The sequence below is a fragment of the Poromitra crassiceps genome (genome assembly GCF_964638095.1).
Source record: "Poromitra crassiceps genome assembly, chromosome: 20".
In the NCBI taxonomy this organism is placed as follows: Eukaryota; Metazoa; Chordata; class Actinopteri; order Beryciformes; family Melamphaidae; genus Poromitra; species Poromitra crassiceps.
This window is the reverse complement of record NC_139637.1, coordinates 29,055,475-29,074,646: the sequence shown is the minus strand read 5'-3', so window position 1 is coordinate 29,074,646 and position 19,172 is coordinate 29,055,475. Positions and strand designations below refer to the sequence as shown.

Here is a 19,172-nt window from a genome sequence, read left to right as displayed (position 1 = left end):
GTCTCTGTCAATCGAGCCTGCTGTGTGGGTGTTGTGTGTTGTACGCTGCCCTGCGTGCCCCACCCCCCTCCTCCTCCTCCTTCGTGGGAGTGTCTCTGCGCGACTCTGAGTGTCGCTGCGTTTGCTCTCGCTCTGCTTTTGCTCCGTCTGCACTGAAAAGTGCGCTGCATCCCCCCGCTTTTTCACAGCCTGTCCCGGCTCCCAGCTGAGAATAATGTAACTTTTCAGAAAGAGGCTGGTGTCGGCAACTAAATCATATGGAGGGGCTATCGCAGCGGAGACGGAGGAGCTCAATTGTGGTGTCAGCAGATTGACTGCTGTTCACAGGCACAGCTAACGTTATGCTTCATGCATATCGATGCGATTTCCGTTTCCTCATGACTTCTTCTCTCTTTTCTCCTGGCCTTTCTCTAATCTGGAGAGCACTGTCGCCACCTAATGGGTCCCTAAAATAGCTTTTACACATTCAACAGCCACCATACTTACACAGGAGATGGATCTGGCTTTGATACACGTCCCACCGTCAAAAAACGCAATTGACGACTTTAGTCGTCTTTGGCACTCAACGTTACTAAAGCAATTGACGACTAAAGTCGTCATTGGCACTCAATGAGTTAATAACCATAATAAAATAATCAAATGTATGGCTTCAAAATACATGATAAAATCATATGAAACTTTCATGAGCAGTTGGGGAAACTGGGTTGATACAGCCAAGACAGATAGAATATAAATATGAACACAGAAAATGGGTCATATTAGAACTATATATAAAAGTGACAGATATGAAATATGAGTTACAGCATTTTGAGATTGCAAAACCAGGGGCAGTGAAGCACACTGAGACTAATGCCTGGTTCAGACTACACGAATTCAGCCCGATATTAGACCGATTTGGTCGTGCGCGACAGATTTTCAGCGTCGGGCCCGAATATGACCGTCGGGGACGACGATCGGCCGTCTTCACCTCTTGTAGTGTGACATAATCAAAGACCAGCGTCGGGACCAGTCGGGACGTCTAGGACGCCTCACGACGCCCTGACGAAAAGACTGGCATGTCAGTCTTTTGGACATGGTTTCGCCTAGTGTGACACCCCGGAAGACAGGTATCAGGTCCTGGGGAGACCGCTCCCCGCTCGATACAGATTTCACCCGCTCGCACTCACCGCTCCGCTCCGCTCAAAAGAATAAAAGAGATAAAAAGGCCAGGGTGTTTTAATTTGCGTTTAAACGCCTGGGCAATGGGCATTGCTCACTACAAATAACATGAGCTCAGCAGAGTCGGCTGCATGTTCGTTTCTCTTCCTTCTCGTCTCGCAGCAGCTGGCAAGAAAATAGTGGGCGTGCACATGAAGTAAGTTGGAGGCTGGAGCGGACATCACAGTGCATCACAGTAGAGCCTGTCACTCATCCAAATAACGTTAATTCTGCAAGGGATATATATAGCACCTGGATTACATACATGTTTCACATAGGGTTGTGTTTGGATTTCAATGTTTTATTTTGCCCAATATTGAAATGTTTTACAATTGCATGTTGTGCTAACATAAACATTATTTCTGTCTACCACTTTAGCCTATTTAGGCTGATTTGGTTGCTATTTCTTGTCAATGTAGTGGCCTCAATGCATGCTGGGAGATTTCGTTCACAGGTCCGCCTCCCCGACGACCTGTGAACTCGCTGACGACAGCAGACGACGTGATGACGGTGGCATACGATGCTCTGTCGGTGTTAAGTGAGAATACACTTGTAGTGTGGCCAGTCTCCCGACCAAGACATGTCACGAATTTATGGCAGTATGATGGCCTCGTCTGACATGGTGACATCGTGAACGACAAAAAATATCGTGTAGTCTGATCCTGGCATAAGAAATGGGACATCTTGTCAAATATACATAAAAAATAGATAACAAGTATGCACAGGGTTTCTGCAGGTTTCAACAAGTTACATTTAAGACTTTTTAAGACCTTTTTTTTTAAAGGGACAGGTGTGATTTTTTTTTAGATGTGTGGTTGTATGAGGTACTTGCAGACAGTCAGTGTACTACATGCAGTAGTTTTGGTGTGTGGTTGTATGAGGTACTTGCAGACAGTCAGTATAATACATGCAGTAGTTTTGGTGTGTGGTTGTATGAGGTACTTGCAGACAGTCAGTGTACTACATGCAGTAGTTTTGGTGTGGGGTTGTATGAGGTACTTGCAGACAGTCAGTATACTACATGCAGTAGTTTTGATGTGTGGTTGTATGAGGTACTTGCAGACAGTCAGTGTACTACATGCAGTAGTTTTGATGTGTGGTTGTATGAGGTACTTGCAGACAGTCAGTATACTACATGCAGTAGTTTTGGTGTGGGGTTGTATGAGGTACTTGCAGACAGTCAGTATACTACATGCAGTAGTTTTGATGTGTGGTTGTATGAGGTACTTGCAGACAGTCAGTATACTACATGCAGTAGTTTTGGTGTGTGGTTGTATGAGGTACTTGCAGACAGTCAGTGTACTACATGCAGTAGTTTTGGTGTGGGGTTGTATGAGGTACTTGCAGACAGTCAGTATACTACATGCAGTAGTTTTGATGTGTGGTTGTATGAGGTACTTGCAGACAGTCAGTGTACTACATGCAGTAGTTTTGATGTGTGGTTGTATGAGGTACTTGCAGACAGTCAGTATACTACATGCAGTAGTTTTGGTGTGGGGTTGTATGAGGTACTTGCAGACAGTCAGTATACTACATGCAGTAGTTTTGATGTGTGGTTGTATGAGGTACTTGCAGACAGTCAGTGTACTACATGCAGTAGTTTTGGTGTGTGGTTGTATGAGGTACTTGCAGACAGTCAGTGTACTACATGCAGTAGTTTTGGTGTGTGGTTGTATGAGGTACTTGCAGACAGTCAGTGTACTACATGCAGTAGTTTTGGTGTGTGGTTGTATGAGGTACTTGCAGACAGTCAGTATACTACATGCAGTAGTTTTGGTGTGGGTTATATGAGGTACTTGTAGACAGTCAGTATACTACATGCAGTAGTTTTGGTGTGGGGTTATATGAGGGACTTGTAGACAGTCAGTATACTACATGCAGTAGTTTTGGTGTGGGGTTATATGAGGGACTTGTAGACAGTCAGTATACTACATGCATTAGTTTTGGTGTGGGGTTATATGAGGTACTTGTAGACAGTCAGTATACTACATGAAGTAGTTTTGGTGTGTGGTTGTATGAGGTACTTGCAGACAGTCAGTGTACTACATGCAGTAGTTTTGGTGTGTGGTTGTATGAGGTACTTGCAGACAGTCAGTGTACTACATGCAGTAGTTTTGGTGTGTGGTTGTATGAGGTACTTGCAGACAGTCAGTATACTACATGCAGTAGTTTTGGTGTGTGGTTGTATGAGGTACTTGCAGACAGTCAGTATACTACATGCAGTAGTTTTTTTTCTTTCTTTCTAAAAAAAACAAAAAAAACAAAAAAAAAACTAACCTAAACTTGTACCACTGTTCCTTCAGAAGTCAGTGCCTGGAGCACTTATTGTGAGGAAATAAATGTGGACGGACCATGACAGTGATCTGACGTTAGCTCAGCAGCTGTTGGCCTACCTCAGTAAACTCCGGTGGTTGGATGGTTAACGCATTGTTTGAGTAGACAATTGTGGAAAACTGAAGGTCTATTTCCAATACATGTCCGCTATAATCTCTGGCTCCACAAACGCCATTAACTCGCGGAAGCCTCCCCCCTCCACAAAGCTTAACGGGAGCATATCGTCACAAGCTGGGAAATCTTCTCTGCCCTGACGGCATCACAACACCGTTTGTTGCTGCTAGCAAACGAGGTAATGCGAGACTGCTTTTCATCTGCCCCTGTTAGGTTGATGTTTTCCTTGTGCTTTACACGCATGTGGTTAAGCATCGAACTGGTATGTTTATGATACGCAAGTTTAGCATTACATAACCTGCACTGCACAGTCGTGTCGTCCTTTCTGTCAAAATACTTCCAAACGTTGCTCCGCATTTGCGGCGGCATGTTGTCTCTGTCTGTATCGCCAGATTCACCTGTGGTGTCGTGTGCAGAGCTACCATTTTTAAAGGGGAGGGGTGTGGAGCCCCGGACAGCTGAAACACTACTCGACTAATGACGTTACAAACGAGTACTCGAGTACCCAAGTACTCGCCCCCATCCCTACCCTGTATGTAGTATGAATGTAGCGGTGTGTGGCCTCACCTGTGTCCCTATGCTCCAGTAGAACCAGCCTACGTAGGAGGGGTGTCTGAAGCAGGAGTAGACCCCGCTGGTGACCAGCACGTGGCTCTGGGCCTTCTCGTTCTGCACAATGTGGTTGAAGTTGGAGCCGGCCGTCAACATGGCCGACTTACGCAGGCCTTCACCACACAGCACCATCAGCAGACCTGCTACACTGAGCCAGGTCAGCTGCTTCAGCTCTGGGAGAAGAAGAAGAAGGTACAGATTAAAAACTGATGGGGTTTTTTCAGAAAAAACTCCGCCCGCTCGTACCAGTTTCAGCGTGCGCCGGGGTAAATTACAAGCGCTCCCTCGGAGCTGCAAATTACAAATACCCTGATCCCTCGGATACGGTGTCGCAAACACAACACGTTTCTTCTGTGTGTAAAGACTGTGATGCAAATCAGCCAGAGATGAGAAGCAAACCTGGAAGCAGGAGTTTCTCCAGGGTGAATTCCAGCCAGGAGGAGGCAGCAGCGAGGCTGTACTCTAGGCTGTGGTTGAGCAGGAAGGAGTCCAGAGACAGGCTGCGCGGGTTGATGACGGCCGTCACCAGGTACTCCGAGTAGTGGAAGAAGGACAACGAGCACATGTACCTGCCAAGGCCAGTGACACAGGTTAAGATGTACCTAGATGTACCAGGTCAACATGTACCTAAGGGCATATATTTCATTATTATTATTATTTTTTTCCTAATTCCTTTTTATTCTTTTACAAAGAAATAATTCTGTTTTCATTTGGAGTGTTTTGAGAGGGGGGTCTGTCTTGCGTGGGAGTGGGACCCTTACGTCACCTGACAACTCGGATTCACGAGAAACATGTCAGAGAGAGCAAAGTCATACAAAAAAAGATCCTAACCCCTAAAGTAAAATTAAAAAACGGGATTCCAGGGCTATTTTACAATTATGAAATAATTTTGGTTCCTACAATAATTAGGTTTACTTTTGATTTTGATAATTAAGCCTACTTTTATCTCTTTCAGCCAAATTATGGAAAATTCTGCAATATTCCATGTTTTACAGTTGATTCCATTGTTATTACCAAATTTCATGATTCCGTCCATTTTTTTAAAAACATATGGCCCTACATGTACCTGCCAAGGCCAGTGACACAAATTAATTGCATGGTATCTAGAATGAGCAGCACTACTTCAATGATCAGAAGGTGTGCTAATCTGATGTTGACTCGTAGTGCAGCTAAACTGGTGACACAATCTTTAGTCTTATCCCGCCTAGACTACTGCCCAACAGTATGGTCTAGCGCCTCTAAACAAGACCTGGCCAAACTCCAGCTGGCCCAGAACAGGGCGGCACGCCTCACTCTCCGCTGCTCTATGAGGAGCAGTGTAGAGGGGATGCATGCCGCACTGTCATGGATCAAAGTGGAACAAAGAATAGCATGCAGCTTGGTAACCTTTCTGTTTAACATCTGGAACACTGGGAAACCACAGGGCTTACATTCAACTGTACCCCACTAAGAGTAGACATGGCTATACTACAAGACAGGCAGTAGATGCTCAATTCACTCTACCTCTACCAAAAACCAATGCTCTGAAAAGAACGGTAATGTATAGAGCAGTTGCGTATTGGAATAATCTACCTAGTAATATAACGGTGGCAAGTAACAAATTTTTGTTTAAGAAAAAGTTAAAACATGCAGTGATGAATAATGTGATAACTTTGGGTTATTAATTATTGTACACATATGTTGAATTGTATTGTATTGTACTGCAATATGCTATGTTATATTATATAACACTACACTGTACTAATTCATGAACTTCTAAAAATGTATGATTTGTAATAGAGTGAGGTGATTCACTCTCTTTTTTGTCTTTGTTGTTATAATTATCAGCAATGTTACTGTATTATGTTTTTATGTTATGTGTTTGGACCCCAGGAAGAGTAGTCTCACCTTGGTGCAGACTAATGGGGATCCACAATAAACAATAAACAATAAACAGGTTAAGGTTGCACGAGGCAAGCTCTTGGTGTGAAAAGGCAGCAGGAGCGTTAAAACACTTCTTCTTCCTCTGCCAGTTGGGCTGTTAAAGCTGCAAAGTTTTAGCCTGGCATCACCACGCCTCCATGGATCTGTTACAGTAAGCCAAGGCATGTGTAACGGCGTTGTGTAGGTGGTACTTGCAGCAACCCATGTTAAGGGCTTGTCCAGGGGTGGATTCGAACTGCCGACCCTCGGCTTGGGAGTCCAGCATGTTAACCGCAACACCAAGAGAGCTAGCTCCCTTGGCGGAGCTGGTTAACATGCCTTTATACCTGGGGAGTGAGTTTAACCAATCCACTCGCTACCACTCGGGACTCACGAGGAATCCGTGCTGATTCAACTCGGTTACACATGTTTGTAGCCTGTTGAGTAGGGACACCTAGTGGTGCTTTGACGAAAGTACATGTTTTGACCTGGATGTTGAATATGGGCATGTTGTTGTCGAAGTAGCAATGGTCTGCTAGCAGACAGAAATAACAGACGTCGAATGCTGTGACTGACCAATCAAGTGAGTTTTAAACAAAGCCGTGTAATAAAGGGGCTGTGATTGGTTAACGGTACGTTGGAATGTGAATGTGTAGCTACATACCAGCCAAAATGTGTCCACGTGGTTTGGGAGAAGCTGATGGTTAAGCCACAGCCAAAGGTAAAACCAAGAAAGCAGGCTCTCACAGCAACCTGGAACAAGGGAGAGATGAGACCAAGCTAAGCTAACATTGATTAAACAGACAGAAAACCAAATTAACACGATTCTGCAAAAGTATTTAGTGAATTACGGAACTGTTGCGAATGATTGGGTAATGTAAATTAAATTTACATTACCCAATTTACAAAATTTTGACTCACAGAATCTGGTAGTGTGTCAAATTGTGTCAAATGCCAAACTCTGTGCAAGCAGGGTTCTTGCACCATTTTAAAGTCAAATGTAATGCTTTTTAAGACCCCAACCAAAGTACAGAAAATGACATCACTTTACTGTGATGTCATTATTATTAAAATGTTAAAATTATATTCCTGCGTAAAACAACCGTTTAAAAGCAGTCTCTCCACAGCCTGTACTGAATTTACAGCAGGGTGTGTTTGATCTCACTATCATGGTGCACCGCTTGCACGCGGCGAGCAAACAACACATGCAGTCACACGGCGGATACGGTGGCACAGTGATCAAATCCAGCACACCTGGGAAGCAAAACATGTTATGAAATACTCAAACTCCCAAGGTTCCTGTCGGCACTGGGACGCTTCTCCTCTCCTCAATTCGGCACAGGCTGTGGAAAGACTGCTTTTACACAGGAGGAATATCATTTTAACACCCCTGCCTATACTACTGGCTTCCGTAGGGAGATTATTATATCTTTGGATCTGCGATCGAGGAGAGTGTTTTAAACGTCGACCCCCCCAATTTCCTTATGGAATGCTGTATGACGCAAATTCAGAGTGGATCACAGAGGAAAGGAGAACAGCAGAACATATGGGGCTAGCTAGACTTTTCCTTTCTTTTATTCAGTTCAGTTTTTGTTCAAACCATTAATCAAGTTCAAGCATATTAAGCTTAATAATAATAAAAGTCCTCAAAGGGGGAAGGAGAGAGAGAGATACCTGAAAATCATCAGTTACAATTAAGTCCTAGGAGATTAACTGACTGCAAGAATAGCAGCAAAGCAAATGTGTTTAGTTGCCACAGCCTGACTGTCTTCTGAAGACTCTGTCCATACAGTATAGTTATATTGATGTCCAGGTGTCCCCATGCTCAGACAGACAGACAGACAGACAGACAGACCTGACTATGTCCATACAATAACCAAGGCAACATTGAAAACAGGGAGGTTAAAGTTGCCTAGTGCAGCTTTATCTGGCTTTAAGGCTCCTATCTTTAGCACACCTTATATCAGCTGTCTCTTTCCTCCAGCTAATGAGCTTAACAACGTTAGCTAAACACATCACGCTAGCTAACGTTAGTTAGCCACCGTTGACATTCTAACAGCCAAGTGTGTCTATGTCAAAGTAAGTTGTGACAAAATGACACGTGTGGTAAGAGCCCTAACGTTCTGGCTGATGAAGAGCACTGCAGATAATGACTTGAACCAGATGAGGCAGAGAGAAGCCAGTATCTATCTAATGTTACCTTGTACAGAGGTCCAGTGTACAGGATGAGCAAGAGGCCATTGGCGAGAGCAATGTGGATACAAATGGCTATTTTCCCGGGTGTTTCCGTGAGATAATCAAAGACCCAGTCAATGTGTCCAAACCAGGTTCTGATCAGGGGGATTATGAGCACGCTAAACCCTAACAGAAAGCTTTTTATACTTATTCTGCCTTCTAGCACCAACTTACTGCCTGCCATGGTGGAAATGCTGCGCTCTTTCAATGAACTGTCGCGATATCTGACTGACATTTGCTGCCTTCACATGTTGTCGGAAATATCACAATTCTGACGTTTTAAACGCACGAGCGACCCAGTAAAGTAAATGGGTCGGGACATCGGTGAGTGGAATTTCCCCATGCCAGCGATCAGTTTGGAACCGATCTAATTTCCTCTCAACTATTGTATTAGCAAACACTGTCTGCTACGGGGAATAAAGTTAATGGTTGCTAGTCAGGAGCTAATTTTTCCCTGAGTTCCGATGTGTCTTGAACGCACCACGTCAGACCCCGTGTATTTCCATGGAAACCATAGCAGAGGGAAACACAAAAGAGCAAAGTCTTTCTTTGAATACATTCTGCTTGTGTCTTGTGTCTTTTATTTTGTTGGTAGCCCACACTGCACCAGTTGGGAAAACAAACCGTTTGAAATCAATCACCGATACACGGATCAAATCCATGAATCGGCGTTCGATTTGTACGACCAAATGTGACGCATGCGCACTGGCCGCTCTTCCTTTCTGCTAGCTTCTTCGCCATGGCGCCTGTTGTAAGTAAAAGAGTGTATCAGTAAAGCCAGGAAAGCTCTTGTTATTCCGACGTCGAAGCGTCAGAATCCCGTCGGAATTGACCGTAGAAATAAATCAATACATCGATATGTAGGTTTCTGGTCTCGTGCTTTGAAACTGTGTGAGCAGTTAGTTAACGTTAGTTGAGTTTCTGTGGGGCCTGCTGCTAAATATATCGGCTAACAGCTCGCTAGGTAACGTTAGCATAGCAGCTCACCACGTTGTTAAACGTTAACTTACCCTAGCCAGCCTGTGTGGCATGGCAGCTGCTGCATGATGATGTATTTAACACAGATGTCAGTTAGCAGTCGAGATCATAACAGATCAGACAGTAACGCGGCTTGCTAATACCTAGCCGTTATCTCGTGTAGTGAGTGCATGTCAGGTTCTGATCTGATAGTGCAGCAGGTAAATACAAGTTGGTAAGTACAAAGTCACAACAGTGTGAATAAGGCAGACAGTAAATAGGAAAGATAATAAAGTAAAAGTAATAAAATAGAATAAATAAAATTAGGTGCCACCACTTGTCAGTGGAAGGTGCAGTAGTGGCAAATTCTCAAACTTCACATCAAGGACCCCTAAATTGACACAAATTAGACCAGGGACCCCCATTTGATATGAGTTCTGCTTTTAGACGTTTTATTACAGCAGGTGTAACCAAACCAGTCATACATTCTGTGCTGTTCTTTATGGATAGAAATAGGGTGCCCCCTATTTTGGGATCCCCTCAAGGACCCCTGGGTGTCCCCGGACCCCACTTTGACCCCAATTGCTTTAACGTTAACTTAAATGTAATGTTAACTTAATGGACCAATTGAGGCGCTTGTCGCTCCTCCATGTGTGTGAGCGTTACCTGTGGGGTCTGGCCAGCTTCTCTGCTACTCTAAATCTATTTGTGTGTGTGAGCGTTACCTGTGGGGTCTGGCCAGCTTCTCTGCTACTCTAAATCTATTTGTGTGTGTGAGCGTTACCTGTGGGGTCTGGCCAGCTCCTCTGCTACTCTAAATCTATTTGTGTGTGTGAGCGTTACCTGTGGGGTCTGGCCAGCTTCTCTGCTACTCTAAATCTATTTGTGTGTGTGAGCGTTACCTGTGGGGTCTGGCCAGCTTCTCTGCTACTCTAAATCTATTTGTGTGTGTGAGCGTTACCTGTGGGGTCTGGCCAGCTTCTCTGCTACTCTAAATCTATTTGTGTGTGTGAGCGTTACCTGTGGGGTCTGGCCAGCTTCTCTGCTACTCTAAATCTATTTGTGTGTGTGAGCGTTACCTGTGGGGTCTGGCCAGCTTCTCTGCTACTCTAAATCTATTTGTGTGTGTGAGCGTTACCTGTGGGGTCTGGCCAGCTCCTCTGCTACTCTAAATCTATTTGTGTGTGTGAGCGTTACCTGTGGGGTCTGGCCAGCTTCTCTGCTACTCTAAATCTATTTGTGTGTGTGAGCGTTACCTGTGGGGTCTGGCCAGCTTCTCTGCTACTCTAAATGTATTTGTGTGTGTGAGCGTTACCTGTGGGGTCTGGCCAGCTCCTCTGCTACTCTAAATGTATTTGTGTGTGTGAGCGTTACCTGTGGGGTCTGGCCAGCTTCTCTGCTACTCTAAATCTATTTGTGTGTGTGAGCGTTACCTGTGGGGTCTGGCCAGCTTCTCTGCTACTCTAAATCTATTTGTGTGTGTGAGCGTTACCTGTGGGGTCTGGCCAGCTCCTCTGCTACTCTAAATGTATTTGTGTGTGTGAGCGTTACCTGTGGGGTCTGGCCAGCTTCTCTGCTACTCTAAATCTATTTGTGTGTGTGAGCATTACCTGTGGGGTCTGGCCAGCTTCTCTGCTACCCTAAATCTATTTGTGTGTGTGAGCGTTACATGTGGGGTCTGGCCAGCTTCTCTGCTACTCTAAATCTATTTGTGTGTGTGAGCGTTACCTGTGGGGTCTGGCCAGCTTCTCTGCTACTCTAAATCTATTTGTGTGTGTGAGCGTTACCTGTGGGGTCTGGCCAGCTTCTCTGCTACTCTAAATCTATTTGTCGCCCTCTGTTTAGCAGAAGAAGCAGAAGCAGAACACCGGCAAAGGTGGCAAGAAGAAGAAGCAGGTCCTGAAATTCACACTGGACTGCACCCATCCTGTTGAAGATGGCATCATGGATGCCGCCAACTTTGTAAGTCCATTACACACACACATTGTTCAATCTCAGCCATCAATGATAAGTGGTGGGACTAGGGGTTCCCCCAAATAGTCGACGATTTGTTCGAAGCAGCCTTATTCGATTGGTAAATGGTAAATGGTAAATGGCCTGCATTTATATAGCGCTTTTATCCAAAGCGCTTTACAATCTGTAGGTAGTCTACATTCACCCATTCATACACCGATGGCAGCAGGCTGCCACGCAGGGTGCTGACACACCATCGGGAGCAATTTGGGGTTCAGTATCTTGCCCAAGGACACTTCGACATGCAGACTGGAGGTGGCGGGAATCGAACCACCGACCTCTTTGATCCAAAGCGATGAGTGGACAACCCGCTCTACCTCCTGAGCTACAGCCGCCCCTCTGACAATCTCACAGTCGAATAGTCGCAAAATGTGGTTATGAAACAAGGATCATTCCATTCCGGCTATATGGGGGTGATGAATGTCTGATTTGACATAGAATCGCTTGGTTTCTCCCAATAGATTGTGATATATAGCCTATTTTGGTATAAGCATCAGCCTATCAATACTATTAGAATAGTTGAAAAGTGGCTCAGTGGTGTGGTTGGTGTTCTTTCTTTTTTTTGACACGTGTTTTCATGGTTCCAGGAGCAGTTTCTTCAGGAGCGCATCAAGGTGAACGGGAAAGCCGGCAACCTGGGTGGTGGTGTGGTCTCCATCGAGAGGAGTAAGAGCAAGATAACGGTCTCCTCGGAGGTGCCCTTCTCCAAAAGGTAAGGAAACCATCACACTTTATTAGCTGCCGTGTGAAAGGTAGGATCAGCTCAGCCTAAAACCTGAGACACACGGAGCCCGTTCATCAGCGTCGGCCATGTCTGGGCGTCCAGCGCTCTAGTCGGCAGCTTTTCCGGCCCATTCAACATGTTGAATCGCCCTGGGGCCGTCAGTGAGAGAAAGCACTCTGATTGGCTGGTCAGCTGGTGAGAGAAAGCACTCTGATTGGCTGGTCAGCTGGTGAGAGAAAGCACTCTGATTGGCTGGTCAGCTGGTGAGAGAAAGCACTCTGATTGGCTGGTCAGCTGGTGAGAGAAAGCACTCTGATTGGCTGGTCAGCTGGTGAGAGAAAGCACTCTCATTGGCTGGTCAGCTGGTGAGAGAAAGCACTCTCATTGGCTGGTCAGGGGTAGCGAAGCAGTTCACGAGAAGAAGAGAGGGAACGCACAAAACGCTCTGCTCATTTTCCAACTTCATCTGATCATTTCAATAGATGGATGTTACGTGCCTGTGGGAAAGTCCCTCCAGCCTGTCGCTCTATATCAGGGATACTCAACTTGCTTTGCCCGGGGGCCACTTTTGCAAAATGACAAGGAGGCCAGTTAATAAACAAACATTAATACACTTTTTTCTGTAGTGGGGTTTTTGGGGTGTCAGCCGGAGTCTCACAATTTAGTGTGCACACACGATAGTTAAGTTATAATACTGTAAGTGCCTGGGCGGCGAGCAGATGGCCATATTTGACAATTTAGCTGGAGCTCAGTCAAACTTTATTTAGCATTAGTTCTCATTGTGAATTAGAAAATGGTCGGTGGGCCACTCTTCACCCTATCGCGGGGCCACATCTGGCCCCCGGGCCTCAAGTTGAGTATCACTGCTATATATCATCACCCATTTAGTGAGGTTTCTCATTATTTCTCACCTCCGCCTCTTCCTTTCTTCTTCCACAAGCAAAGAACCAGACAAGGGCCGACAACGCCAGTGTCATTTGCCACTTTGTATCAAGACATAATCTCCATTAGAAGTATTCTGAAAGTGTTGAAGTGGTGAAACACTGAATGAATCTGAATGAATCTGGTTTCACGCAGGTGGAGGACGTGCATCATGCTAGTTGCTGTAGTATTTGCGGTGTGTTCAGATGCGACTTTTTGGCTCTGAAAAAGGCGACGGCGAGACAACGTCAGTCTGCCTTCGTTGCTGCTAGTTCTCTGGAGTGCGGTTAATAATAAATAATAATGAATTGTATTTGTATAGCACACTTTCAAATCAAAACTGACATCTCAAGGTGCGTCACAAGAGAAAGTACACAGAATAAAAAATAAAATAAAAATAAAAACACTTAAATAGAGGATTAAAACAGGCCCTAGTCGAACGCAGTGTGAAAAAGGTGGGTCTTTAGGCTGCTTTTGAAGGCAGCGAGGGAGTCCGAGGCCCGGATGGATCCTGGGAGCAGATTCCACAGGCGTGGCCCCAGGGCACAAAAGGCACGGTTACCCATGGTTGAGAGCCTTGTGCGTGTAGTGGGATTGCAAGCAGGTTTTGGCTGCCAGATCTGAGAGTCCGGGATGAGGTTTGGGGGGAGAGGAGGTCCAGGAGGTAGGTCGGCCCGAGGTGGTTGGTGGCCTTGTAGACGAGCAGGAGGGTTTTGTAGATGATGCGCTGGTTTACTGGTAACCAATGGAGGGAGTGGAGGACTGGGGTGATGTGGTGACTTTTCCGGGTTTTTGTGAGGACACTGTTTTGCACATATTGTCTCTGGATGTTTCTGGAGGGGAGGCCTGCCAGGCCAGCAGTGAGTTACAGTAGTCGATGCGTTAGGTGATGTGTTCCAGGCTCAAGGTTGGAGGTATTGGCAGTAGGGGTGTCAAAAATAATCGATTATAAGATGCATCGCGATGCGGACGTGCACGATTCTGCATCGATTAACAAATATCAAAAATCGATTATAAAAAAAATATATATATCAAATAAAATAGAATGTAAGTACATGCAGTTGTTTATTTTAATTATGGATCATAATACAATGCAATTCCAAATGCACTTTTATTTTAAAAGTAGCCACACAGTGAGAAAAAAGAAAGTGAGAAAAAATAAATCATGTATTGCGGAAAAAGTGATGCATCGATTTAAGATGCATCGCGATGCATCGTGATGCATCGTTTAATCGAATCGAATCGAATCGTTGACAGATGAATCGTAATCGAAACGAATCGTGAGGCCAGTGAAGATTCACAGCCCTAATTGGCAGTGATTCATTCACATCACTGTGTCTGTGTTGTTTGCAGGGTTCGTAACGGGCATGGAAAACCTGGAAAAGTCGTGGAAGTTTAAAATGCAATTTCCAGGTCTTGGGAAAAGTTATGGAAGAAAATAAAATCCCCCCAAAGTATTGGAAAGGTCATGGAAATGTGTTTTAATAAATGTTTTCACGGAGTTTATTTACGCTGAGTTTAAAGTAATTTGTGTGCTTTTAAAGGAAATAATGTCCCGTTACATGTATGTGACAGTGTGTCCGTGTGGGTGCAGCAGGCAGCGCAGAGTGCTTTGACTCCCAGCGGTGGGCGTTCCCCCCTCCTCTCTCTCACTCATTTGCATTCAGTGCTGTAGCTTAGCTTCAGCACAACAAACATGGCTGCTCCTCTGACCACACGCGGTCTTGTCTTGGACATGCCCAGAGATCGAAATATGGAACTATTTTAGCTTATGTTAATAATAAAATAATAATTTATTTATTTTATATAGCGCTTTTCAAAACCCAAAGACGCTTAACAGTAAAACAAAAGACAAGCAACAGATACAGGGAACAGATACAAATAACAGTGGCGGTTCAGGGCAAGGTTGTATGGAGAAGGAGAGGAAGAGAACAGGAGGGGGGGAGGGGGGGGGCGGAGGGTGGTGGTTTGGAGGAGGTGGTCAGGGGTAGGGGAGGTTGTAAGCTTGCGGGAACAGGTAGGTTTTAAGTCGGGTTTTGAAAGTGGGGAGTGAGGGAGAGTCTCGGACAGTCTGGGGGAGGGAGTTCCAAAGTCGGGGTGCGGCGCGGGAGAAAGCACGGTCACCAAAGGTTTTGAGTCTGGATGGGGGGACGGTGAGGGTGGCAGTAGAAGAGGATCGGAGTGTACGGGAGGGGCGATGGGGGATGAGGAGGTCAGTCAGGTAGGGGGGGGCTAGGCTGTGGAGGGCTTTGAAGGTGAGGAGGAGTAGTTTGAAGTCGATGCGTTGCTTGACGGTGAAAACACACCGCATGCGTCTCCTGCACGTAAGCTGCGCGGCGCGACCTTGTGCGCAGCCAGTTTTCATTAGGACACCATGTTAACAGATCTGTCAGTCCACACTGAATTGCGCGCAGCGCACAGCGCGCCGCTCAGCTCAGTTCCGCGGACGCTCAGGGCCGCTCAGCTCAGCCTGGAGTTCTATTTTCCTGTGCGACCGTCTGCGCCTGTGAGCGACTCTGTCAAGTTGAACAGATCAGATAAGGGCAGACAGGAACTCCGAAACCGGACATTCGTCAAATAAAACCAATTTCAAAGTAAAATAATGTTTATTTACGTTGTTGATTGCCCCTTTGGAAGTGTGAAAAGAGAGAAAGAGCAGTGGGAGAGGGGGAGCGGCTTCTAGGGGCTCGTTGCCTGCGGAGCAACAAGTAGAGAGCTAGGACTCGCCTTCTCTCTACAACAGCACGCACTGGGAAAACGGGAGGAGAACAGACAAATGATGCAATTGCATTTTATAACGAAGGTAGCCATTAACTGTTATCCCAAACATATTACTTTACATATTTATGTCATCATTTACTTGGCCATGATAACGAAGACAGGAGATCTGGGGCAAAATATATAGCGGACGAGCAGAGTGCGCAAAGTGAGCTGCGCTCTCTGTGTGGACACTTTTAATCGACTTCTGCGCGGAGGTGCGCTGTGCGGCGCATGCGCGCAATTTTCGCGTCTGGTATGTCCCCAGCGTGACGGGGAGCCAGTGGAGAGAGTGGAGGACAGGGGTGATGTGATCGCGGGACCGGGTGTGAGTGAGCAGGCGGGCGGCTGAGTTTTGTGAGGAGGGAGTTGCAGTAGTCGAGGCGGGAGGAGATGAAGGCATGGATGAGGGATTGAGCAGCAGGGGGGGAGAGGCAGTGTCTGACTTTGGCGATATTGCGGAGATGGAAATATGAGGTTTTGACAACAGAGCCGACGTGGGGATCGAAGGTGAGGGTGGGGTCCAGGATGAAACCAAGGTTGCGAGCCAGGCGGGAGGGGGTGATGGTGAGGGTGATGGGTCCGGTTTTATTGAGGGTGGATTTGGTGCCAATGTTACGTTGCTGACAGGGGAAGCCCACACACGAACACAACATAGCCCGTCTGTTAACGATGTTTCAAAGTGCGCAGGCGAACGGAGCCGACACGTCCAGCTTGGTTAAACGCCGATAAACTTGATCAGATTGCAATCTGATCACCCAAAACGGGTGCCCTCTCAATCCACATACAGTTGCTGTATGTGGATTGAGAGGGCACATTGCATTTACACTTGTGTTCAATGTGGTCCCAATCCCTGACCACCTCGGAGGTGGTTTGACCGATCAGATCGCAATTTGTCTTCAATGTGTCTTGAGGGCGTTTACACCTGTACTTTCAAGTGGTCAAGCACAATCCGATTGCAGTCTGATCACAGAAAACGCATGTTAGTGCCAGGTGTAAACAGCCTCATAGAGTAACGCAGGAATGAGTCCGGAAGTAGCACTTCCGGTTCGTACGTGTAAAAGCCAATGGGATTTTTGTATGGGAATTTTGGTTAAATGCATGTATGTGGTTAACAAATGTTAAAGCCCCATTCAGCAGCTTTTCCAAGTTTTGCTATTGGAGAAACTGCGCCCGCTGGGTGCAATAGCATCGGTATCGATATCACCGTTCAAAGTCAACAAAACACAGCGGCAGAAAGCTCTATGTACATGTTGTGACATCGGGTACTCACCTCGTGATGATATAATAATCCATAGTTAAGTGAAACGTCATTTTCGTAGCAAATCCACACCGAGTTACTTTCTTGTTTTCATGAAGACAGCGCTTCAGCTGTACAGCGCATGCGTGCATGCTGCATCCGGGACGCCGGCACAAAAATGCTTAGTCCCAGGAGAGGCCTTTGGAGGGCGCTGTGTGACCAATAGAGGTGACATTCTCCCTGTTACAAGTCACTCTACCATCTTCAATGACTAAAAAGCTGTTATATTAAGGTGACTGATTGGGGCTTTAATGAAACAGTGAAGTTTGTGTTCAGCAGGATCATCTTCACAAACGACGACCACTTTTATGACTTATGTTAACCACAGACCTTATTTCATGCATTTAACCGAAATCCCCATACAAAAATTCCATTCACTTACACATGCCAGGCGGAAGTGCCAGCGCCAATGTTTTTCGGACTCCTTCCTGCCGTACTCTATATCCGTGGTTCTCCTGGGGGTCGGGGGTCCCCAGGGGGTTGCGAGATTATTGTGGGGGGTCGCAGGATGGTTGTCAAAAAAATAAAAGATAAAAATGATTTTTCTCCATTGATTATTAAATCTCCCATACCAATGATGTATTCAAGTTATATAAAGTATAAAAACGATTTCAGTGAGTGAGTGAAAAAACCAGTGTGTGAATGCGTGCGCACTGTTCGGTAGTGGCAAGAGGGGGGGCCCCGAACCCCAGCCTAAAGTTTTTTGGGGGTCGCAGCTCAAAAAGGTTGAAAGGTTGCTCTATATTAGCCCAGGAGGTTTTTTGATACGATCTAGCCAAGTGAATCTGAAAAGCACGTCTTGTCTTGTTTGCAGATACCTGAAGTATCTGACCAAGAAGTATCTCAAGAAGAACAACCTGCGTGACTGGCTGCGCGTCGTGGCCAACACGAAGGAGAGCTACGAACTGAGATACTTCCAGATCAACCAGGACGAAGAGGAGGAGGAGGACGAGGACTAACCTCATTTTGTACATTTAATAAACTGTTTAGAGTACAGCTGTTTTGTTGTGGTCCTTGTAATGAATCGCAAACCTATTGGGGTATCACATGACGTAGGGAGAGACCATATAACATTTCACTCGGGACAAATTTGGGGATTTACAGCGGGGGGGTTGGTGGTGGACAGGTAGATATTGTGCTGTTGAAAAATGTATACAAGTACATCTGAAGTGTAAAAGCATTGGGCACCCCTGTTCTATGGTCTCTCCTGATTCTCAATAATATAGCTGAATCGTATGGTTTGACCAAGTGCAACTATTTTTAATAAGCATTTTACGAAAAGTCTGGGAAAACGAATGGTGGATGAAATCCCTTGGTACGGATGCAGAACGAGGAAGAGGGTGTGACTTTGATGTTTAGATCATAAGTGTTGTCTTTTCCTGGAGTCAAAGGCTGCATTATTACAGTAAAGTGATGTCGTTTTCTGAACTTACCAGACTCTTCTAGCTGTATGTTGCTCATACATGGACATTGACTTGGTGTAGTCGGTGCAGAAGTTACATGAGATACAAATGTACAACATAATGCACAGAGATAGACCCATTTCACAGCAACCGTTTTGATGTGGTAAAGCAGGTGTAATCAATCCCATTAATGATGGTTCCATTCCATTTAGGTGTTCCAGTGCCAGGGGGCTCTCATTAATCTCATTGGTTACAGCTTTACTTCCTGCTTTTCCACCTCAAAGCGGTTGCTGTGAAAAGGGCCTATTGCCAGTCAAATGTGCCATAGCACAGTGCAACCTCTAGTCCAGGACTCGGGACTCGACTTGGACTCTAGCATTCATGCATTTGGACTTGGAAGTTGGAGACAAGGACTCAAAGTCTTTATGTTATTTTATCTGATAATATGTAGGAGGCCTAAAGCAGTAGGAAATTCATTGTTTAGGTGTTACCCCACACCCTATGCATGCATCTATAATTAATTATTTGGAGTTAATATAATGTAGGCTATAAAGTCGTCTACTTTTCAATTTAACAAAAAACAATATAAATATATGCCTGATGTCATTTATAGGCTATTACCGTTTTCAGGGGAGCTGTGTGGACAGACAAGGCAAGTGTAGACCTAGAAGAGCCTGGTGATGCGAGGTTAGTGTAGACTATA

At 45.5% G+C, this 19,172-nt stretch overlaps 2 protein-coding genes across 3 annotated transcripts in view; one reads left to right on the top strand and one right to left on the bottom strand.

Annotated features, from left to right (window-relative positions):
• The window catches only part of icmt (isoprenylcysteine carboxyl methyltransferase), a gene marked incomplete at its 5' end in the record, with an annotated part of 12,550 nt that extends 3,972 nt beyond the window's left edge, over positions 1-8,578 (bottom strand). Inside the window, 4 exons of the mRNA XM_083656611.1 lie at positions 4,213-4,430; positions 4,657-4,826; positions 6,824-6,912; positions 8,360-8,578. Of these exons, the coding sequence (XP_083512737.1) occupies positions 4,213-4,430; positions 4,657-4,826; positions 6,824-6,912; positions 8,360-8,578 (696 nt within the window). The remainder of the gene's footprint in view (positions 1-4,212; positions 4,431-4,656; positions 4,827-6,823; positions 6,913-8,359) is intronic.
• Positions 8,579-9,112: 534 nt separating this feature from the next.
• Positions 9,113-18,060, top strand: LOC310794378 (large ribosomal subunit protein eL22). 2 transcript variants are annotated; one of them, XM_083656367.1, is made up of 4 exons: positions 9,113-9,145; positions 11,197-11,313; positions 11,952-12,076; positions 17,881-18,060. In XM_083656367.1, exons 1-4 carry the CDS (start codon positions 9,134-9,136, stop codon positions 18,023-18,025), a joined length of 399 nt encoding a protein of 132 aa, XP_083512493.1. In that variant the 5' UTR covers positions 9,113-9,133; the 3' UTR covers positions 18,026-18,060. The 2 variants fall into 2 exon arrangements, with proteins under 2 accessions (XP_083512493.1, XP_083512494.1); XM_083656368.1 differs by having other exon boundaries at positions 9,125-9,145; positions 11,200-11,313.
• The last annotated feature ends 1,112 nt before the right edge of the window (positions 18,061-19,172 follow it).

Coding starts and splice junctions, on each gene's coding strand:
- LOC310794378 (XM_083656367.1), top strand. Junction 11,314..11,951: donor TCATGGATGCCGCCAACTTT/GTAAGTCCATTA, acceptor TCATGGTTCCAG/GAGCAGTTTCTTCAGGAGCG. Junction 12,077..17,880: donor GAGGTGCCCTTCTCCAAAAG/GTAAGGAAACCA, acceptor TCTTGTTTGCAG/ATACCTGAAGTATCTGACCA.